Source organism: Conger conger, chromosome 12 (genome assembly GCF_963514075.1).
Source record: "Conger conger chromosome 12, fConCon1.1, whole genome shotgun sequence".
Classification (NCBI taxonomy): Eukaryota; Metazoa; Chordata; class Actinopteri; order Anguilliformes; family Congridae; genus Conger; species Conger conger.
The window spans coordinates 17,947,498-17,971,589 of NC_083771.1; the positions used below are offsets into that span (position 1 = coordinate 17,947,498).

General features: G+C 40.9%; 2 protein-coding genes across 2 annotated transcripts; one reads left to right on the top strand and one right to left on the bottom strand.

Annotated features, from left to right (window-relative positions):
• Positions 1–1,197: 1,197 nt before the first annotated feature.
• On the top strand, positions 1,198–11,941 carry LOC133105518 (perforin-1-like). Its single transcript, XM_061215669.1, has 4 exons — positions 1,198–1,317; positions 1,798–1,935; positions 6,901–7,423; positions 8,757–11,941. The coding sequence occupies exons 3-4, from the start codon at positions 6,909–6,911 to the stop codon at positions 9,781–9,783; spliced, it is 1,542 nt and encodes a 513-aa protein (XP_061071653.1). The 5' UTR covers positions 1,198–1,317; positions 1,798–1,935; positions 6,901–6,908; the 3' UTR covers positions 9,784–11,941.
• LOC133141518 (interferon-induced protein with tetratricopeptide repeats 1B-like) lies at positions 11,357–22,900 on the bottom strand. Its single transcript, XM_061262089.1, has 3 exons — positions 22,827–22,900; positions 21,845–22,588; positions 11,357–11,474 (listed from the first exon to the last, which is right to left on the bottom strand). Exons 1-3 carry the CDS (start codon positions 22,829–22,831, stop codon positions 11,357–11,359), a joined length of 867 nt encoding a protein of 288 aa, XP_061118073.1. The 5' UTR covers positions 22,832–22,900.
• Between the last annotated feature and the right edge of the window lie 1,192 nt (positions 22,901–24,092).

A 24,092-nucleotide genomic window follows, 5' to 3' on the forward strand; every position in this document is an offset into this window, starting at 1 on the left:
ACACTACCTAATGATGAGCCTATTAGTTAACTTCAGTGTTTTATTCATCTTATGTAATTGTTTACATGAATGTGGTCAGTTTATTCTTCATGCCATTACAAAGCTATTTCTGGTATAATGTGGTTTAAGGTCAAAGATCATATTTTTGTCCCTATTCTGACATTTGGTCTGAAAAACAGCTGAACCTCTTGACCACATCTGCAAGCTTTTATGCATTTAGTTTCAAGTCACCTTTCTTTTCCAGAGAAGTTGTTGGGCCCAGTGGCAAGTATCTTTTGATGGGGGCCGACAGCCAGCAACAGACTGATGGCAGCATTAAGGCAGGGCTCTACAGTTTCTGTGATGACAGAATCACGCCAGGAATCGCGGAATGTAAAAAGCTATAAGACAGATGCCATAGGGCCCTACATTAAATAGTGCTGAAAGCTGATTGGAGATTTGAAAATATGCCTACATAATGTAAATGTTGTGATAAGTGATTTATTCAATACACATTATCAAAAATCAACAACTATTTACAGCATAGCGTGAAGAAAGAAACTGACAAAAATGTACAGTCTTGGAATGCTGTGTTTTCAACAACAACAATACAATAGGTAAGATTTTTGTGTTAAAACATTGTTACAAGTCCATTGTAAATCTATTCCTATCATTGAAAAAGGCTCACTGGCATGTTGACTCACCCTCTGCCTGTGTTCATAGTCCTTAAATTCGGGATTGAAAATATACAGTTGACAGACCGACACTCTGTCCCAAAACATTGTATAGCTGTACAATAATTCAAGCTCATTGGTTGAAAATTGGTTGTAACTGCCATAGTCAATGGCGTGGGTGGGGGGGTTTCAACGTCAGTGTGTTCTCAGAGAAGGGGGAGGGATAAACAGTGTTTGAGGGTGTTTGTTACTGCAATTCCTCTCTTGACCGTTAGTTTGAGGTTATGTATCGTACCTTTAAAATAAATGATATCAAAGTGTTTGCACTCCACACTAAGATTCTTGGCTACTCAATCTTAAAACAATGCGGTGAGGACAGAGGAGAGGGATTTGGCTCTAGCTGAGTGGAGTGCCTTGGTGACCGCGAGAAGTCTCAGAGGAGTAGCTACTCTTGAAGCCGGACTGGTTGGGATCATGAAGATTGTTCCGGCGGAGATAAGTTGTCAGTTGGGATCAGACCATTCCAGAGTTTTAGATAGGAAGGGAAGAAGAGAGACAGGCTGGTAGTTGTTCGGAGCAGAGGGTTTTAGGTCTTTCAAGTTTTACTTGTGTTTTTTGTGTATATATTCATAGTGGCATTGTGTATTCACGACTGAATATTGTGGTATGTGAATTATATAAGAATTACTTCACACTACAAAAAGCATGTGTTGATTTTCTGTTGTATTAGTAATTGAGGTATAAATACCAATAAGGGCAGGTTTGATACATAGTGACCGTTTACTCACAGTCTGGGGCCCTATTATATACCATGCAGTTTAGTCAATGATCTACAAAAAGACCACTTCCAGAATCTGAAGCCTCATTCACATGAAGTGAATATGTTCAAGCATGGAATATCCTCCTGTTATCCGACATTTTTACTCTGACATCAAATTAATTGCATTTGTGTGTGCTTTCTATTAAGCTTCTTGCTTTATCAAGCCGATAATTCCTCCAATTTAAGATCAGTAAGACACAAGATTAGAAATATACTGTAAATGAAGATTTAACAGAAAATGATATGGTTTAAACTGGTTAATGAGGTTTGAAAAACCAACATGAGAATGCACGACCGGACTAAGGCCAAATTCATCTTGAAAAGGAGGGACCAGGGCCCTGCACACAGCACAACGCATTGATGAAACAAGAGAAGAGGCCATTTTATGTCTCAGCTGGGTCAACAGGAACTGAAGAGGACAAGCTGCAACAGGTTGACCTTGGCTACGATCTCCGGCAACAGGTGAGGCTGAATGGGGGCTGAAGTCAATTTAATTGGTTAATGAATATGCTTAATTATATATAGATGAAATCAGAATGTTTGTAAGTAAAGGTCTCTAAAGATACTTCGGGGTGGCCACTTAGCCGTAACGGTGACGTTACTTCAAAATCGACTGAACTAGAGAAATGTAGAAAAAGTGAGTTCGATAACTATGCCGAAATCGCGTTGTGTTTTTGACTGTAGTGCCAGATGTAATCAGGCACACAGTTGATTGGGATTTTTCCGATTGTTAAAAGATGATTACAGTAAAGTTCGTTTTATTTTGGGATATTAGCCAGATATGGGATATTTGGGATATTAACCAGATATTCGGAATTCCCACGAACTAAACGTCCAAATAAGATAATAACCCAAAATGTTTAAACGTGGCAACAAAGACAATCCACTGCAACCTATTTTTTTTGTGAAGAATTACTTTCGCTTTGAAAATTGGTTAATTACATACAGACATTTTTGGTTTTAGGGACCGTCTAGAAAGTACAACGACACAAAATGTAGGAGATTCAAAATATAAAAACCTTCCGATCAACATGCATAAAAGCTGTAAAACTTATTCCACAGCCCAAGGAACAAATGACGACTAATACTGTAGGTCTGGACATTTCACATCTGATATTTTTTTAGATTGGGAAATTTAAACAGGGTTTAATTTTGTTTGCCTTTTTTTGAGCGTATGTTTAATTCTGGTCAGTTTTTATGTGGAAACCTACACCATGGGTCTCCAACACGTTGCTCTCAAGCTACCAGTCGCTTGCCGCCCGCTTCTAAGTAGCTTGCCAAAGGCTGAAGCAGTATACATTTAAACACAGTTGTTGCCGCAAGGCATTCCAGCCTACGAATTTAATAAAAAGCAAATCAGGCAAAATTAAAAATGAACTCAATTTAGGCTACTTGGCTACGCAATAAGGTTTCCATGTATTTACAGCACAGCGCACGTTCAATGAATGAATGAAAGCGGCTTCCTTGGCTCGCAATAAACAGACGGGTGGAAATCCCGACACTCTTTCAACTACATAAAACTTAACAGTGAACCATCAAATAACCCCCCAGATTTCAGTGCCCATCAGTCCCAACATTTAGCAATAGAATCAAACAGTGCAAAAGTAAATTAAATCCCAAACCAAAGCGAAAATATTTTGATAGCCAACCGGTATGCTGCTCCAAACGAAACGCATGTCTCACAATAAAACGCACGTTAGGAAAAAAAGATCCTTAACTTGCTGTTATCTACGCTAATTTGTTATTGTTCATGAAGGCGTGTCTGGCAAGTTGTTCTTTTATGGATTCTGGACTTGCATGTGATTTATTGTGTTTGAGAATATTTGCAATAAACTAAGTCTGTTAAGACTGACACTGACTTACCAAACGGTGTTTCCTGATTAGCCTACACTAATTGATTTCTGAACGGTTATAGGAAGTGATGAACAGTGTTGGCCCACTTTAAGTGTAGCCTTTTACTTTATTTCTAAGAATAAAATTCTACAACAGAAGCCTAATAAGAAATAAAGGCCTGCCTCGAATACAAGCCTGCCCCAAATAAAGGCCTGTGCTTTGTGCAGCCTAAGTCAATAAAAGAACTGAATTGGATTGATTTGACGGATTAAAGTAATTCTCAACAAGCTGATGTTAACGCCTGGTTCATAACTGGCCCATTAGAAACCAATTGCATTCAGTTGCTGTGTTGTAAATAAATTACCCTTACAGTTGCCCAACGCTTTTATCCCCACAGTGCAATACAATAGTACAATAGTACAATAGTGCAAACCAAAGGTCACTGGAACAATTACAAAGGTCGGATGAATTATTAATATTCTATCATCAAGTAATCAGCCAAAAAGCAATGAAATGTGAACAGAAACATTGGAGGCTAGCTAGCTTCATTATAATCAGACGTAACTTTCCATTTGGCTGTCCTTTAAACGAATGACCTATGATACGAATAGCCTGAAATTAAAAAATGAAATGCATCAAAATAACCTTGCAACATTTCGTGCTTACTCAGCACATTGAGCAGGTAGTCAATAAACAAATCCATGGATTAAAAAACATCTGTTGATACCCAACTAATGTAACGGGTATTATTGTATATGAAGAAAGTTTGTAATTGGCAAGTTTATCATCTTCATCATCATCACCACCTTAATCAGCACCACAGCATATTGTCTTGAAAATAAAGAGCAAATTAAATATATTAAGCTTTTCTCATTATTTATTTATGTTGGCCTGTTTATTTTTCATATGTGATTAGTCTTCACATCAACTTCACCATCATCATGCAAAGACAGAAATATTACAATTAAGAACATTTTTAATAACAGTAGGCTATTAGTAAGTGAACTTACTGCTCATCCAATTCATCCACTTAGCCATTTTTGGAAATCTTAACCTTTGGATGACCTCTTCATTTGAATATACCTCTAACGGGTTTCTTCTGTCCTTAAAGACCCTCTCTCACCTCATTGGCTCAATATTTGCTCTTATAGGCGGTTTTTCATGTGACTTCTCACTGATATAATGTGACAGTTGCAACCGGCCCCTGGTGTCATTTCATTACATTACATTGGTTTCAAGTATTTCTTCAATGATGGTGGAGCCATATTAGGAATTATTTTGTAAATTAAGCAGGGGGAAATGATCAAATAAGAATAAATTGTATTTCCTAATTGCATTACAATGATTGTTGGCTTTTTGCCCAGTATTTTTAAAGTTACATGTAAAATAGGAGGAGTCTCACTCGCTTCTACAAGCTGGGCTATTGTCTTGTTGAGTCGGGGTTAGTTCTGTAAATCCCATGTAAATTATTATGGATTTTTAAAAGAAATAGATTTCTGATGGTGAACTTTCTGGGTGGTCCCTTACGTGTCAAGAGGACAAGAAACTGAACATTTGCTCGATTTTGATTAAACATATGCATTTTAGTAAGACTATTGTTGTAGCTTGTTTACTTTTGTACCCGCATTCAGAATTTGTCATTTGTTTCAGTATATGACGTTTCGTTCATGAGCTATTGAAGCTGGAATCCGAATATCCACATATAAAACCAACTTTATGGCGATGCCCAGATCCTGTGCTTGGCACAGTCAATCAGAGCTGAAACAGAGACGCCCGACATACATGTCAGAAACATGAGGGAAAGAATTTATAACATTACATTACATTACATTACATTATTGGCATTTGGCAGACGCTCTTATCCAGAGCGACGTACAACAAAGTGCATACCCATAACCAGGGCTAAGTGCGCTGAAAGACCCTAGAGGGAAATACAATTTCAATTGCTACCCATACAACAAAGATAAGGACCAGGGCCTATTTTTTTTTATTTTATTTTTTTTAAACAACAAATAAACAAACAACAAAGCAAAAGTGACCAAACTTAACTATCCAAATACTGCTTACCTAGCCAACTAAAAATACCGAAACACTACGTAAATCACAAAGACAACAATTAAGGATCACAGGGAGGTAGGGAAGGATGGGGAGAGGTGCGTCTTCAGTTTGCGCTTGAAGGTGGGGAGAGATTGTACAGTTCTGACCTCAACGGGGAGTTTGTTCCACCATCGTGGAGCCAGAACAGACAGTAGTCGTTAGCGTGAGGTGGAGGTTCGGAGAGGGGGAGGTGCCAAGCGGCCTGTGGAGGCTGAACGAAGAGGTCTGGCAGGGGTGTAGGGTCTGATGATTTTTTGTAGGTAAGCTGGGGAAGACCCCTTAACTGCTTGGAAGGCTAGCACCAATGTTTTGAATTTGATGCGAGCCATGACAGGCAGACAGTGGAGGGAAGTAAGCAGGGGGGTGACGTGTGAGTATTTGGGAAGGTTGAAGACCAGACGAGCTGCTGCATTCTGGATGAGTTGGAGGGGTCTGATGGCAGACGCTGGGAGGCCAGCCAAGAGGGAATTGCAGTAGTCCAGGCGGGACAGAACCATCGCTTGGACCAGGAGCTGGGTCGAGTAGGGGGTGAGAAAGGGGCGGATTCTCCGTATGTTGTATAGGAAGAACCTGCATGACCGGGTCACCGCCACAATGTTCTCGGAGAGGGACAGTCTGCTGTCCATCACCACGCCGAGGTTCCTTGCACTGGGTGACGGCGTGAGTGTGGTATCCCCGAGGGAAATGGAGAGATGCAGATGGGGAGAGGTTTTAGCAGGGATGAATATCATTTCAGTCTTGCCTGGGTTGAGCTTTAGATGGTGGTTGTCCATCCAGCTCTGGATGTCCCTCAGGCAGGCAGAGATACGGGCTGAAACCTGCGTATCAGACGGCGGGAACGAGACGAAGAGTTGGGTATCGTCCGCGTAGCAGTGGTAGGATAGCCCATGTGCAGTGATCACAGGGCCAAGGGAGCGAGTGTAAAGAGAAAAAAGAAGCGGGCCTAGGACTGAGCCCTGGGGAACTCCTGTGGCGAGGGGCCGAGGTGTCGATACCAAACCAGCCCAGGCAACCTGGAAGGAGCGACCAGAGAGGTAGGACTCAATCCAGTCCAGGGCTGTGCCACAGATGCCCGTTGCTGACAGGGCAGACAGGAGGACGGAGGACGGAGTGATCCACAAAAACAGAACTTCATATTTTATTGCTCATGTCCATCACAAACGTTGGCAGCTAACATTAGCTAATAAACACCAGTCACTCATTGGCAGCCGTATAACTAAAGAAACACTGGGATGATAACTTTAAATCCAACCTGGCTAACTAGTTTTGTTAGCTAGCTAACTAGTTTTGATGGTCCACCCGGATGTAAGTTCTATGCTGTTGTGACATTACGCTGATTTAATGAATATAAATATGCAACCCTGTTCAGGATAAGCGGGTAAGGATAATGAATGAATGAATGTATGAAACCATGTGTTTTGATTTATCCTGCATGATAGTAACAGTTTAAAAATGATGATGTTGGCTACAGTTCATCCATTACTCTCCTCCTGCCAGTGAGAGCTATGACTCCCCAACCCTACCTGTGTCTCCTGGTCCTGGGACACCTGGGCGTGGTGCTCTCTTGTCGGGTGGGGACGCTGGAGGAATGCCAGGCAGCCCCGTTCGTTCCCGGGCACAACCTGGCGGGAGAGGGCTTTGACGTCGTGACGCTCCAGCACAAAGGCGCGTACGTGATCGACCTCCAGACCTTCCTGGACTCAAGCGACTCGTGCACCCTCTGTGAGAACCCGCTTCATGGAGACGAGCTCCAGAAACTGCCGCTGTCCGTGCTGGACTGGCGGGCCTTCACCAGCTGCAGGCAGGAGCTGTCCAACACTCTGCTCAAAACCGTCACCTCCGTGGCCGACAGCGTGACCGACTTCATCGAGAACGACTGGGCCGTGGGCCTGGGCCTCAGGAACATCGGCCATCTAACCATTGGTGGCAGGCACTCCACCGCGGTCAAGTTCGCCATTAAGGCCAATGCGATCGACAAGTCCGTCTTCACTTCTCACCAGCTCAGATGTAGCCACTACAGGTGGGTCAAAATAAGAGTCTTTTAAAAAATGAGCAGAACCAGTTTCTGGCTAATTCCAACAGGTTATTTTAATATGAGTGAATTTACATCCAAATTGGGTGATCTTAATTACATTCAGAATTTTTATACAGTCCCTCTATTTTAGAGGACAAAAAGTAATTGGACAGTTGCTTCTCAGATGTTTCTGATTAGACGGGTATATTCAATAGCTTCCTTCGTACAGGCTTTCATTCTTTCATTGAATGTGCGCTGTGCCGTAAATACATGGAAACCTTATTGCGTAGCCAAGTAGCCAAATTGAGTTAATTTTTAATTTTGCCAAATTTACTTTTTATTAAATTCGTAGGCTGGAATGCCTCGCGGCAACAATTGTGTTTAAATGTATACTGCTTCAGCCTTTGGCAAGCTACTACTCTACACATGTACACTTTCCACTTGCCATCACTCTGATGCAAGTCAATCTTGGTCTTATCTGTCCACAAGACCTTTTTCCAGAATTGAAGGCTCTTTTAGGTACTTCTTAACAATTTGAAACCTGGCCATCCAGTTTTTGCATCTTGCCACTGTTTTTTTGTTTGTAAAGTCTTCTAGAGACAGTAGTCACTGACAAAGCTACAACTACATCCTGAAGAGTGCTTCTGATCTATTGGCCAGGCGTTTGGGGATTTTCATCATTATGGTGATAATTTGGTCTTCCTTGGCCAACCAGCCCCTTTGCAATCATTCCGTTCACCAATACTCTCTTTCTTCTCCATGATATTCCACATAGTTTATTTTGGAAAGCGTATTGTTTGGCCAATGTCTTTTGTTTTTCTCAGTGACATAATTGAATACATTAGTTTCATATGAAATAGCTGAGAAGCCAACTGTCCAAGTCCTGCTGGACCCCCTAAAATGCAAGGCTATGTATAAAAATGTAAATTCCCTCAAATTAATGGTGACAGTCTGCAATGTGACCTCATCTTTGGATTTGTTTCATTTCAAATCCAACATGCTGGAGTACAGAGCCAAAAGAACAGAAATTGTACCACTGTCCAAATACTTATGGACCTCAATGTATATGTCCATAAATGTGCAGGGTGAACTACATGAACATTTTCACGTTTCAAGAATATTAAAGCCAATTTCTTTTCTTTTTTTAAAGCAAACTTGGAAAATGTTGCTACAAGGTGATTAACCTTTTCAGAATGTTTTCTCTAACTTCATGTGAATCTGAAATTGAATGCTACTTGTTCATGAATCAATGATTTCTTGTTATTTCCATGTACCTCTTTTATCCCTTATCACTCCTTTATCATTTTCATCTCCTTTTTTTTTCTCTTCTGACTTGTAGTTACCGTGTCTCAGGAAACCCGCCTCTCAGCCCAGAGTTCCAACGGCAGTTGCGCTCTCTCCCACAGGAGTACAATCTGAACACACGGCACCTGTACAAACGATTCATCCACACCTACGGAACGCACTACATCCAGCAGGTGCGCCTGGGCGGTCGTCTTAGGAGGCTCACCTCCATCCGCACCTGCCTGGCCACCGTCAACGGCTACTCGGCCACCATGGTGAAGGACTGCCTGAACACGGGCCTCTCTGTGGGGCTGGGATTTCTGAAACCTTCTGCCACCACCTGGTCCTGCAGAGGTCTGCTGGAGAACCAGGACAGGAAGACGGGCTCCTGGCAGTCATACCTGAACCATGTCACCGAGGTCCTGGGGGGGCGAAAGTGGTTGGGAGAGGTGTCCCTGTTCAGGAATGAATTATTCGACTTCCAAAAATGGCTGACCAGCCTCAAGGACCTCCCTGACATCGTGTCGTACTCTCTGGTCCCCCTCCATGAGCTGATTCCCAACCCTGTCGTCAGGGGGAACGTGAAGTCCGCGGTCAACCAATACCTGAAGGAGAACGCTATCCTGAAAGACAAGTCCCCCAAACAGTGTTTTTGGGAGCCCAACCTTTCTCCTGACTGCTGCCCCCAAAACTCGAAGAGAGGCCAGCTGCAGGTGACGGTGAAGAGGGCCTCGGGGCTGCATGGGGACCCGGTGGGGGAGACAGAACCCTATGTGAAGTTCTGGTATGGACCCCACTTCCGCAAGACCTACTGGATCGACTCGGACGACAACCCCTACTGGAACCGGGACTATGACTTGGGCCATGTGGAGGCCTATCACAAGCTGACGATGGAAGTGTGGGACAAGGATGTGTGGTACGATGACTACCTTGGCGGCTGCTATACGTGGCTGCGGGAGGGCAGCTACTCTGCCCGCTGCAGCCTGGATGAAGGAGGGGACCTCTTCTTCTCCTACACTCTCACCTGCGACCCACAACTCAGCGGCTACCAGTGCGGCACGTACAGGCCTGCCCCCCAGTGATGGGTCAGGAGACAACAGGCCAAATAAAAAAATATATAAAAAAATATATTTGCACACTGATCTGGTCACAGAAATACCAGAAAATGTACCTGCTGTTATCATCAATGAACAAGAATGTAATCCTCCAGAGCAATGTCACTATCACCAATCTACTGCAATGCATGTTTTAAAATAATCAGCACTTATTGTTGTGTTATCTTGATTAATGTAGTTATCATGATGACTATCACATATTGTGTGAATCCAGCCAAGTTCACAGTGACCTGATGATTTTCTGCTCCAATGATTTTCACTTTGTCAATCCACTAAGTTTCCATATCTTATGGTTTCACATCTCTTTGCGATCACTTTAGATCAGGAGGGCCATTCTGTGTAAACTGAAATTAAGTGCACCGTAGCATATCCTCAATTTTTGTGTGGTAGTAGGCAATGATGAGGAATAGAAATCTGGAAAATCTTAGCTTCATAAGCTGCTTTGTTTTTGTGCTACAGCCTTCTAAATTTCAGGGGGCCATCGCTTAAGTGCCAAGTTGCATGACATCCACATTTTACATGGCCATAATTAAAATAATAATTAAAACATACATTTCTAATTCTCTCTACCTCTATAATGAATATATAATTTTGAAGATATTGGGCCTTAACCCTTTTAGTTCCAAGTCAATATGAAGTGGCTCCATCCAAATCCCAGGGCATTTCGGCTATGGTTGAGAACATTTAGGAAGGTTGACTCGAGAAATGGCTGATTTGCAGGGCTCCCAACTAACCTTTTCAACTGGTGGCGCAATCACAAAATTTTGCGTGTCCTTGCACATATAAATTATACATACCTGTACAGTGGTCCCCAGAATTATTTGCACCCTTCATATAAAATCAGAAAAATGGCTGCCTATTATAAACAACACAGACAATAATCTATGTTATGTTTAAACATATGGGTCAACTATATACTTTTATTTCAATACATCATTATAATACATTTTAATACAAGAATCTAATTTTTCCAAACCATAGGTCTTAAGAATTATTAGCACCCCCTAACATTTATTGTGAATACAATCAAAGTGAAATAGGCAATAAAATGTTCTTTATTTTAGTTTTATCTCAGGGTAAAGGAACTATATTGTGTCATGTCCATCACTTCCTGTTAAATAGAGAATAAAAATGAGGTAAACTGCATGCAGTACAACAAATATGAAGGTGTGAAATTAGGTAAAAAAAAATGTCTGTCATCCATAAGTATGGGAAAAGCCAAATAATTGTCAATTCAGAAGATACCTACCTACCTTCAAATATGGAGATGGGTTGTTGATGTTTTGGAGATAATTTGCAGCCAGTATTCCAGTGGCTTTAAGATCAATAGCATAATGAATTCAGCCAGGTACCAGGACAAACAATATCCTCTTCAAATGTGTTCACTAACCTTATCACACATTATAGATAAAGATCCATGGCTGTCATCTTTGCCAGGGGTGTTTGCATAAAGTATTAAACCAATAATTGAAATCTGTTGGGGAAATGCATTTTCAATTTGATGAATGTTAGACTGCTCTAAGAATGAGTATTTGACGGGTCAGCTGTGGGGCACTCCAGGGCACGCCAGCTCCTCCTGCGTCAAGAGCTCGGTGTCTGACTTTTTGATTGAATTTCGAGCTTTGGCGGCCTCTGCTGGCTGGAAGCTCTGACACAGTCTGCCGCAAACTCGCACCACGGCTTATCGGCTTAACTGAAATATTATTTCCAGTACTATATATGCAGTATAACTACCTTGTGTCTTGTTGATTGATGTGCTCAGTCTTGCCATGGTGTATGACTTCTGACATTAAACTGTCTTCAGCAACCTCACCTTGGAAGCAGAGTTTGGCTGTTCCTCATCAGTTTTAACCCTCCGACACAGCTGTTTCTGTTTCAGTTAATGATTGTGTTTCAAACCTACATATTAAATTGATGACCATTAGTTCCTGTTTGGTATAATTGGTTAATCACACACCTGACTATATGCCTAAAAAATCCCTGACTTTGTACAAGTGTACCAAGAAGAATTGATGCTGGTTTGAAGGCAAAGGGTAGTCACACCAAATATTGATTTGATTTAGATTTTTCTTCTGTTCACTCACTTTGCATTTTGTTAATTGATAAAAATAAACTATTAACATTTCTATTTTTGAAAGCATTCTTACTTTACAGCATTTGTTCACACCTGCCTAAAACTTTTGTATTCATAGTTGAATTGTGTATTGACTACTGAATATTGTGAAATGTGAATTATATAGGAATTACTTTACACTACAAAAAGCATGTGTTGATTTTCAGCAGTATTAGTAATTGGGGTATAAATACATGAAATATTAGCTCAGAAAAAAGAAGAAGAAAACTATGTTATTTCTGGTTGTGTTATGTACGGTGCAGAGAACCCAGACGCAGACCACAGGATAATCCAAAAATCGTAGTTTAATGTTCAGTGGTCAAAAGCCAAGAGATCCAGTACAAAGCCAGGAACGAAAAGCAAAAGAATAGTCGAAAAAACAAGTGAGAGGTCAAAATCCAGGAAATCACAGGGCGAAGGTACAAAAAGGCAAAAACAAACTTGGAGTCAAAAATACAAAATAACACATCGAAAAAACCAGAAGATCAGATGAGCAAACAAAACAAGAGGGCAAGGCAGGTACAGAAGTCAAGGCAAAGGGGTGTCTATCATGAATCTCAATAATAAAGCTTACAGCACTTACTACGATCAACGTTCTGACAAAGAAGCATACTGAGAATGGGGTTAAAATACAAGAGGGAAGGTGACAATCTAGGCGGGGCCGAGAAAAAGGCGGGCAAAACAAATAGACAACAGGTGGGGAAACATAAAAGGGTAATAACATAATAACGGGAGGGAGACGGAAATGCGGACTGGATGCACAAAACAAAACATGTAAAACCTACGGCTCCGGATTAGGGAGTCGACATTTGCATAGTTTGAAGACGTAGTGGTAGTTAGAGACAGGTGCGAACACTTCGCTGAAACTAAACGAGTAATCAGGGATAGCATAGGGAGGCGGAGTTACAGAACAGTGCAAAAATACTAAGAGATTGCGTTAGTGAGTTAGTTACGTGAATATTTCTAAACTACCCAATAAAAGTGATTGTTAGTTAGTTAGTTAGTTAGACAGACAGTAAGTGTATTAATCGGATTAGTACTGTACAAAACCTAGATTAGTATTAGTTAGTAAGAATCGTGCTTTACAACATTTAACTACCAAGAAAAAGCAGGAAGTAAGAATCAGAAGTTATAGAAAAAATGTTGAAAACCCGAAAACTACCGTAACCACCCCCATAGTGGGACACGCAGACAGGGGAGTGACTAGACTGGTAAACATTCAGATGCAGACATAACAGGGGAGGACAATAGAGATCTGTAATGGAAAACATAAACCAGGTAACTATGAAAAATGAATAAACAAGAATAAACATGAAAACATACAGAACAAATACAGAAACATTACAGGTTGAACTTTTACGATATAGTTCTATCTGTAGATTTGTCCAATCAGGGCAAGTTTGTTACATAGTGACCATTTAGTCACAGTCTGGGGCCCTGTTATATATCATGCAGTTTAGTCAATCATCAACAAAAAGACCAATTCCAGAATCTGATACATTTATAAACCTCATTTACATAAAGTCAATATGTTCAAGCATGGAATATCCTAGTATTGAGATTTCTATTTAACGAGAACAACAAATTATTTGCATGTGTCTGCTTTCTATTTTTTCAATGGTAGCTTTATCAAGGCGATAATGCCTCCAATCTTCTGCATGAATGCGTGAGGTGGCACGTTGTGACTCCACGTTGTGAAGATAGGGATATTACCGCATTCTGCTGTTTTTGGATACTCTGTCCTAATGTCTGAGAGGCACACAGCACAACGCATGGACAAGGTGAGAGAGGAGAAGCAGCCATTTTAAGTCTCAGCTGGGTCAACAGGAACTGAAGAGAGTCTGTCGGCTAGCAAGCTGAGCTTGGCTGCATGCTGTCTCCTCCAACAGGGGGGGGTTGATCAATTGAATTGGTTAATGAATATGCTTAATTAATTAATTGATACATTTTAATAATCGCTTCATATATAATTATGCACACACACACACACACACAGCAACCACCTATACACCTACACTGGAGAATGAGCAGGAGTGAGTGTGTGTTTGAGCTATTAAAGGATCAAATAAGAAACCACGGTATTGCCAGAAACATACAATGTATTTCTTGTATTCTTGCAATATATTGGCTTATCAAACTAGCAGTCCAAAAGCAGTCGTAGATTATACCTTGAGATTATATAGGCTACCTTTTAAACAGATGGCATTGCAAACAGTGAATATAGTTGAAGATATTGCTGGTTCCTGGATAATATGGCATGATATGAATTTTCTGAATTGTTTTAAAGAGAGATAGAGATACAGAGAGAGAGAGAGAGAGAGAGAGAGAGAGAGAGAGTTGACTCATCATCATGTGTCAGGTGATCAGCTTCGTGTGAGTGCAGACTGGCCGGCCGAACAGCTTGCACGCGAGCAGTAGGACCACAGTCACAGACAGGCTGAACAGGACCATGATTGTGACGTAGCCGGCGTGGGGGAAGAGGTGGGCTGTCCCGGGCTTCCGCTGGGATCATGTTCGTGAGATTCAGCATGTAGCCCAAAGTCAGCCAGCGTCACTGCCCCCAATCTGCACACAGAAACACAGTCACTGCCCCAGACTCTACACAGACATAGTCACTGCCCCCAGTCTGCCCTGAGACATTGGCACGGTCATGAATCTCTGATTTACATTCATAAATCTCTGATTTACATTCTCTAGCAGATGGTCTCTTACCAAGTGCAACATACAAAGTACGAAACAAAAAAGAACAATAACAATATTAGTGTCACAACTGCCAAGCACAAAACGGAGTTTGGGGATATAATGCTAGCCATAAATACCAAAATATATTTGGGGTGCACAGTGCTGCAAGTAGCAGGAGTAATCAGAGTTTAAGAGTCTACAGGACATGTACGGGTGGGGTTTCTGACTCATTCCACTACTGTTTCCGAAGGGACGGTCAAGTAAGGCTGTAGAATGCAGAGCTATTATCCACAGGAAGAGAGAGTTTGGTGTGTGTACCAATGCAAAAAAAAAAAAAAATGCTGAGTCATTGGTCCACTTGAGAGGCTCAAAAATGAAAACAATTTTACACAATTCTGAGCACACCACATACAACTTACATTTGACCATTTGGAGGGCGCTGGAGTATGGGTAGTGAAAAATCAATGGAAATGTATCTTAAATAGTGTCAAGCTCTTTGCCAGCAAGTATTCTGAGCAGCCATGATGTGCCATATTCAGCCATACTGGAAAAAGGTTAAGATTTTGCCATGTTATCGTCTTTAAGTTACATTTTCAGTTTTGAAAATGGCTTTGAACAGTGGTTAACCACCACACTTGACAACAGCTGAATGCAGCACCGCGGTCTCTGCATTGTTTTGCAGAGAACACCCTTTCCTTCCTCCTGCTTCTGGATAAACCTCTTTTTTTTACCATGCTCAAGCCAGTGATTGGCTGAAGCAAATGCCTAAACTTCTTTCCTTTCCTGCCTGTTCATTTCCACCACGTCGCCCACATGCAAGGATTTCCAGAAGCAATCAGAAGCAGAAGCTGACCGTTTCGATGAACTGTATATCACTCCATTTGTCTGAGGTGAAGCTGTATCCACTCTCCAGCAGCGTCAGAATGTATGTTCCAGAGAAGCAGTATTCTGCCAGGTATAACATACTGCCTTTAATAAAGAGAAATCACAAAGCTGTTAAATATTTCTAGAAGCGGTCTTCTAGCTCCTTACATACTAATCATTTACACAAGTGGATATTTACTGAACCAATTCAGGCTCAGTAGTTACAGAGCTGCCAGCAGTTACTGTCTATGTGTAGGATTTTAACCTGGTACCTTGGACTTAGAAAGCTAGGCCCTTAACTGCTACACAACACAGCTTTTAGTGAAAGGGGTGCATTCGTGAGATCTAGTTGGGATGCTAGTTGAAGTCAAAATATTGTGACCAGGAGGGTGTTGTTCAGTCTCAAACCAGTCTGAGTGACTGTTATGGGCCTAGTCTTTCAACGCGGAATAACAAATTAATAAATACATGATAATGCATGTCAATGTATTTTTTTAATCTCTGGACCGTATGTGACTGATTTTTAGTATCATCATTGGGCTCTGAGCTGTCTGTAGTGGACTGGTCTGATGTGGTGTGGTCTGGTCTCATCTGGTGCAAACTGGTGTGATGTGGTCTGGTGCAGACTGGTGTGTTTGGGTAAGGTGCAGTACAGTCCAGCCCAGTGCTGAGTAATGCATGTTTGAACAGTGAGGTGGTGTTTTGCATTAGGATAGGACATGAGGGCGGTGGCTACCTCAGTCCAAGGCCTGGTGCAGTACTGCACCATCTTCTCCTGGCTGTTCCAGTGATTCCGACATCAGGTTTAAGAGGTTCATCACAAAGTAGAATCATTGGGAGATAAACATGCACATGACTGTATCTTCCATGGAGAGTTTGGCACGAGGGGCTTTATGTTATGTATAAAATGTTTGTATGAACAGAACTGACTGTAAAGTTTGCCTATGATGAAATGCACTTGACCTTAAAAGTGACTGGCAGGCGATTGGCAGGCAAAGAACTAATATTTCCTCAGACTCTCAGAAGTTGTGATGCTGGAAGAACATTAAAATAGGTATGAATGGGAAAGTAAATAAATCAGTTTGGTTTTTTTAAAGGTGGCAGCAATAAGTTAATCGTTTTGCCAAAAATTCAACAAAACCTCCAGATGATCAGTGACAGATCTGTGATCCACGCACCTTCTGAAGGTAGAACTACTACCTTCTTCACTGCGCTCAACCAGCGGAAGGCAGAAGGATACCTGTGTTTTCAGCAGTTATAGTTGCAACCGTCTAAGCTTTGGAATTGCTGTAAGGTGTATTTGTTCACTTTGAAGGAGTTAGGCTACTGACTCCTACAGGCTTCAAGTCTTTATACTAAGCTTTATGCTAACATGGAAACTGAGCCAGCCCAAAAATGAAATTGAAATTGTCACTAATGTCATCTACACGTCTTCACCAGAGGCTGCACCCTAATCAATGGATCATTGGTACAGACCTGGGTCAAATACGTAATTGTTTTGGATTCAAATATTTTCTTATGCGTTACTGAGCTTGTCTGGTGTACTGGAACTGATGAAATACTCTCAAAAACTACAAACTTCTGGTCCTCTGTTGGCTCTTTGTTGCACCAGGCAAGATCAACCAAGCATAGACAATTATTTGACCTAGGTCTGCCTTGGTATAATCTTACACCAGTGGATGATGTCAGGGCCATATACCAAACTATAGGAGTCTACTGTACCCATAATAGGTTGAGGTTAAGTATTCACAGTATGTCTGCCCTGATATCCCAGTCTATAAATATAAAAATGCAATAATACCCACTAATGGAGACAAGCAGAATACACTCAGTGAGCACTTTATTAGGTATTTATTACTTATTTTTTAGACTTCTACTGCTGTACCCTATCCATTTATGATGCGTTGTGTGTTCAGCGATGCTCTTCTGCATACCAATGTTACATGATTATTCAGGTTACTGACACATTCCTGTCAGCTTTGACCAGTCTGGCCATCTGACATCTGTTTTTTGCACCATTCTTTGCAAACTCTAAACTAGTGTGTGTGAAATTCCCAGGAGATCAGCAGTTTCTGAGATACTCAAACCACCCTGTCTGCCTCCAACAATCATTCCATCGTCAAAGTCACTTATATCACATTTTATCCCCATTCTGATGGTTGATGTGAACATTAACTGAAACTCCTGACCCGTATCTACATGATTGTATGCACTGCAGTGCTGCCACACGATTGGCTGATCAGATAATAATAATAATCGCATGAATAAATATGTGTAATAAAGTAAAAATGTTCCTAATAAAGTGCTCGGTGGGTGTATGTCCCCTCCGGTCTTAATTACCACAATATCTCCTTCCCTGACACCCCACTCCTTCCTCACCCCAAACTTCCCCTCCACAGGGGGCTGGAAGACTCCATGAAAGAACAGAGCCCCCACTCGCAGTGGCTGAAGTTGAAGATATTTGAGTATTTTAGTAATATTATTAGCCAAAGACAACTGTAGAATTATTAGTGTACATATTGTTTAACAGATTGAGATGTAACTAAGAGCAACAGCTGATTTCAGAGGCTTGCGGTCGTAACAGTGGTGGCCACTAGTGGAGTGAGCTCACAGCATCGTTAAGGTATAGCTTAGAATGGTCCAGACCAACCTTACAAAAGTATGACGTACAGATGGTATACTTAGCTAAGACCGTTTCGGGAAACACGTTGAAACGTTAAGGTGGAGCTTAAGGTACAACTTACGAATGACGTAGCGTTAAGAAGGCTTTGGGAAACGCACCCCAGGACTTTAAATGTCACTTCTCAGGTGAAAATTTTGGTTTGATAGCAGCCTGGATTTTGATGCACATACCTGAAATGTGACAAAAATTACATTCTTCCATTTATTAAATATTTCCAAAGTTTGAAGATTGTGGAAAAACGGATGCATGCTTTTGTCATTTGGATTTTTGCAATGCATTATTCACTGGCGGTGGCACGGATGGTGCAGTGGTTAGCACTGCCGCCTCACAGCAAGGAGGTCCTGGGTTCGAATCCCCGTTGGACAGGGCCTCTCTGTGTGGAGTTTGCATGTTCTCCCTGTGTCTGCGTGGGTTTCCTCCGGGTACTCCGGTTTCCTCCCACAGTCCAAAGACATGCAGGTTAGGCTGATTGGAGAGTCTAAATTGCCCGTAGGTATGAGTGCGTGAGTGAATGGTGTGTGTGCCCTGCGATGGACTGGCGACCTGTCCAGGGTGTATTCCTGCCTTTCGCCCAATGTATGCTGGGATAGGCTCAAGCCCTGTGACCCTGTTCAGAATAAGTGGGTTAAGATAATGGATGGATGGATGGATTATTCACTGGCTTTCTGGCAAACAAAGAAATAAACTGTTTGAATCAAATATGTTCCTACTTGAATGCTCAGATCCTCAGATTCCCTACTGTTATCTGTTCCATGGTCCAAAGCTCCAACTTCAGTTCATATGCCACAGACTGCGGAACAGGATTCCTTTGGATCTGAGGACTTTTGAATGTGTGTATATTTTTAAAAGAAAAGTAAAGAGTAACCTCTTAACCTCTTTAAATGGGTCTTTTCTGAGGAACTATTTCACTCATTTTTAACTTCTTATTTTAATTTATTTGAACCTTCTTTGCCTTTTTTATCATTATCAGTTATTCTACTGTTATATTACGTAATCTACAGTTTTTCCTTCTTTTACTTGTCTGTTTTTACTTCTGTCACTTTCTGTAAAGCACATTGAATGACACTGTATGTTTGAAATGTGCTCTATATATAAAGTTTTTTATTATTATAAATGAAAAAAAAAAGTTTTTGTGTTTCTTCTGTTTCCCTTTGTATGATATTAGATTTTGTCTAAAGATTTGAAACGATTCACAAATATTTGACAAATCTGCAATGGGGCCCTTTTTATAGTAACACTGGGGTTCAAACCCCAAACCTTCAGGGTCCTCGTTAAGCAACTTAGCCACTAGGCTATGTCTCGATAGGAAAGTGAGTAAACATTTACACGGCACTAGATGAATTGGCTAGATGGGTACCATTATCATTTTTTGTGCTTCATTGTAACTCTTTTAAATATGAGTGGCTTTGTCCGACAGATTGAGAAATATTAATGAATGATGTGAATGAATCACGTTGCTGGTAATTTGCATAGCTTAATCTATTATTGGTGATGCATTGTCTGTTGTTTTCTTGCTGAAAATGAGAGCAGTCAGTGTATGTTATTGGATCGAGTTCAGGCCTCAGCCACCATGCACCTGTTTGATTGTGTCACAATGAAACTTGGTATCATTTCATTTTTAGTGTTAATATGGAAATTATCTCAGTGGATTTAAGCTCATAATTATTATTATATAATTATATAATTAACTCAATCATATTTTGGTCTGACAATGACATTTGTATAAGCACCACCTACAGGTGCGGACAGCTCGTGTATCCTAAAGGTTGGAACAAAAACCAGAACACAGAACAGCCCTCCAAGACAGGAGTTGTGCACCCCTGGTTTATATTTAATGGTGAAAGACACCTCAATGAAAATGCATTGGCAAAGTGTAAGGTTTCATATCACAAAATTATACTTTTTATAGTTTTATTCTCTTATGGTACTGTGAATTATTTTATTGACAAATGGTGTCTATTTGCATCAAATGTGTTAAATGTATACCTGTACATTGTATGATTTTAGACAGGGAGAAACCAACAAGGGGCATGTTGAAACATTGGGATTTTGCATAGTTGTATTTGAACAAGAATGATGGGTTTATTTTCACTTACGTATTACAGCAACCTGCTTCTCGTGTGTGAGTGGCAAGGTGATTTGAACTTCATAAAGAGTTATTAACAAATCAGTGTTTTAGAACCATGAAAGTAATGTTTCTTCAACACTGTCTAATGCTACTTTTCATTTTGGGGAAGTTTGAATGTTACAAAATGTCAACAGTAGATTAAATCATTAAAACTCTTATTAAATTCAGTGATTTCCTCATGTACAAAAGGACATTAGTTTTTGGTTTTTGAAAACAATGGATCGTAAGTAATTGACATGGAAAAACAGGAACACATGAATTATACATTTTTATTCATTCTGGATAGAAACTATTACAACACACATGCAGGTGCCTGTGAACCAGGGTGGGTAAAATTGCCATTCGTTTTTGAAATATAGTGTTTATTATACTTATTATAGCTGAAAAATATTGAAATATTTATAATATCTTTTATTTTAGAAATTCTTACAACATATCAATAAGTTAACTATGCATTGTCGGTCTGACCCCTGCTAAAAGCTGAATTGAGAAGAGCTTGTTATGGCCTGAAAAAAACAAAAGGCCCCAACCTTGCGTTGTACTCCACAGTTAAGAGCTACACAGTGGGCTTTAATTCATTTCAGTATTTATTACTTACCACAATTGTAATAGCAAAAGCAAGCAACAGTAATCCTTTCATCAGATTAATAATTACATTGAACAATTTGTACAATTAACAATTAACAAACACAGCTAACATTCTTTGAAAAACATGATATGTTTAACATGACATTCAGTAAATAATAATAATAATAATAATAATAATAATAATAATAATAATAATAATAATAATAAAAATATTATTGCAGTCCAAAAGTGGCTAGAGAGGAAATAAATGAAAACAAACAAAAGCTTTTGCGGTGTATGCCATTTAAATGACCTTTGCATTTAAACATGTTGATGTCATTTCCGGGGTTAACGGAGATTGCGCAGAGCAGTGAGGTACTGCTTGTTGCCAGGGTCAAGCAGAAGGGCCTTCTCATAGCTCTCAATAGCTTGAAGTTTTTCACCTGTTATTTCATGAACATTGCCCAGAAGCCCCTAAGCTTCGCCATCATGTGGGTTTCTCAAAAGTTTTTTGAGTTGCTGTGCACACCTTTTCCCCTCTGCTGTATCTTTCTGTAGTCTAAGCCCTTCCCTGTAGTGCATGATAGCCAAGGGCACTGATTTCATGTGGTAGAGCTGGAAATCTGCGTAACGGACCTCTACAACATGCAGACTGTCATTATTAGCGGTAGCCACTTTAAATGTTTCTTGAAACATCTCCTCTGCTTTCTTGAAGGTCTTCTTCTCTATATAGCAATCTGCTAAATCTAACATGGCATATACAAAGGAGGGTTTAATGGAGATGGCCTGATTCAGGTGTTGGAAGCACAGTGTGAGAAGAGCTTCAGCCTCTTCTCCTCCATCCTGGATTGACATCTGTCTTTTACTCATGTAGATCAGAGCGAGTTGATGGTGCAGAAGGGCTGAATTGGGTGTCATTTCCTCCAGTTTTTTCAAAAGAGACAAGGCCTTATCAAATTGCTTATTACTCCGATAGAACTTTGCCACATACTGTATCACATAGGGTTTGTTGGGATCCAAGGCCATGGCCATTTCCATCAGCTCCTCGGCTCTCTGATTCTGTTTATAGCTAGCGTGCTTCAGACCCAGCAGAACCATCATGTAAGCATTGTTTGGATCAAGTTCTAAAACCCGCCTCAACTGCCTGCTTGCTGGGGACTCTTCAAAGCTTGTGAGATTGAACTCGGTGCGACACAGAGCCACAGCATAACTCTCATTCCACTCTATCTCTTCTGGCTCCAACTCCAGCGCCTTCTCAAAGCACTCTTTTGCTTTCTCATAGTATTGTTGAGAGAAGTTCAGGAATGCCCTGCCTTTCTCCCCGTAGATTTCAGGATGGAGAACAGCAGGGGATTCTGTAGGAAACTGCATTTTAATCTTCTCCAGCTTGTCCAGGTAGGTCTGGGATTGTGCATGCTCACCCATATGATAATACACCCATGCAAAATTGCCATAGGTGATGATGAGCTGCCTCTCACAGTTGTCACCATGATGCTTCCTGATGTGCTCCTCAGCCTTTTCCAAGTCATCCCGTGCTTCCTCAAGGAGACCTTGAATGAACTTTGTGAAAGCCAGATTACTGTATGACCATCCGATATTCCTCTCCTCTCCCACTGACATTTCAATATTGCTTTTTAGCCTGTTCTGTAGATCATTTAAGTCGGCGTCATTCAAACCCCAGGTGAAGTGACACTCAAGTTGATGCAGGTTGGCAAGCAGCATATCTTTAATTAAACTGCAACAAATAAGGAATACAATGATTAAGTTAATTATATTTTAGATAATAAAATGGTTGCTGTTTGAACAAAGAGAATGTATTTTTAAAATGTATAGAAATGTAAATCATCCAATGCTAAAAGATCTGTTTTTGGCTTACAAAAGTTCTTATTGTACATGTGAGTAGTTGATTAATCTATTTCATCATAATCTTAGAACTATTAATTCAGGCTTTTATTAAAGATACGCGTACTTACGCCATGAAGAACACCTTCAAGTGGATCTTGAAAAAAAGCAAAATAAATTCCGCTGCTCCTATCAAAACTGCGCCACAAACCACAGCCTTTTATAGAGCCACAACAGTTTCCTCTCCAATGTTTGGTAAAGATGATGTAGCGTACGAGGACCCTCCAGAGGATTCCAATTCTGCAAACACGAAACTCATGGCGGTTTTTCCCGGGGAACAAGAAACTAGGCGTTCGGACCAATGTGCCTTCAGTGTAAGTGTCACTTAAGGGTTTCCTTAAGTGAAGTACCAGAAACCCTCAAAAAACTGCCTTAAGTATAGCATTTTCCCTTAATTAATCCCTTAAAATCCGTTAAATTCCGTTAATTGTTGCTTAAAAGTATAATTTAAGGTTAGCTACAAAGTCTCTGTAAACGAGGAAATGCCAGAATTTTTTTGAGCCATTAGAGGAGGAAAATGTCCCTCGGAGAATTTTGTGATAGAGAAAATCCACAGATGAAAACTTAATTATTGAATATAGATTTACGAGATCGCAACCGACCTGGAAGGTGAACTCGATCACCAAACACAACGGAATTATGCATTGCCGTGTTTATTACAATTTTCAATTGCGCAGAGGTTTTTTGCTACTGGGAGCTTCCAGACTGTGGTAGGCGATGCATTTAGAGTCCATAAATCAACAGTGTGCAGGGTGGTCCACAGAGTGGCAGGGGCCCTTTGCCGGCGCTTGAACAGTTACATTTACATCATGCCCCGAGCAAGAAATCACGAACACTAATTTATTGAGACAACATGGCTTTACCCGTGTCTGTGGCGTTATCGATGGCACTCACATGAGGATCCAGGCACCCCGGGCAGATGGAGACAAATACTTAAATCGTAAGAATTATCACTCCATTAATATTCAGCCGGTGCGTGACCACCTCTGCCGCATCACAAATGTGGTGGCGTCATGGCCTGGGAGCACCCATGACTCCCGTATCCTGGCAGAGAGTAGGCTCGGGAGAGATTTTGAAGACGGTGTGGTGTGCACGGTGGTATACTGTTCGGAGTGGGTACTGTAAGGGTTGTGTTATGTTACGCTACGAGGTGGCGCTGTGGGACTCGGGAGTGAAGGACATGAGGGGATGTAACACGGACGAAGAACAACATTGAAGTTATCATCTTGTAACAGCACGTTGTTGTCTTATGTATTCGTAAATACAGAGAAACAACACAGGTGCCCTTGTCGACCGTGGCTGATGACACCATTCTTGAGTCCCTCTTCCTGTATTTC

Excerpts from the sequence above, each read along its gene's own strand:
- LOC133105518 (XM_061215669.1), top strand. The coding sequence starts at position 6,909 with ATGACTCCCCAACCCTACCTGTGTCTCCTGGTCCTGGGACACCTGGGC. Across the intron at positions 7,424-8,756 it reads CTCAGATGTAGCCACTACAG|TTACCGTGTCTCAGGAAACC; the intron begins GTGGGTCAAAAT and ends TCTGACTTGTAG.
- LOC133141518 (XM_061262089.1), bottom strand. Across the intron at positions 11,475-21,844 it reads AACAAACCCTATGTGATACA|ACTGTGTCAGAGCTTCCAGC; the intron begins GTATGTGGCAAA and ends AGTTTGCGGCAG.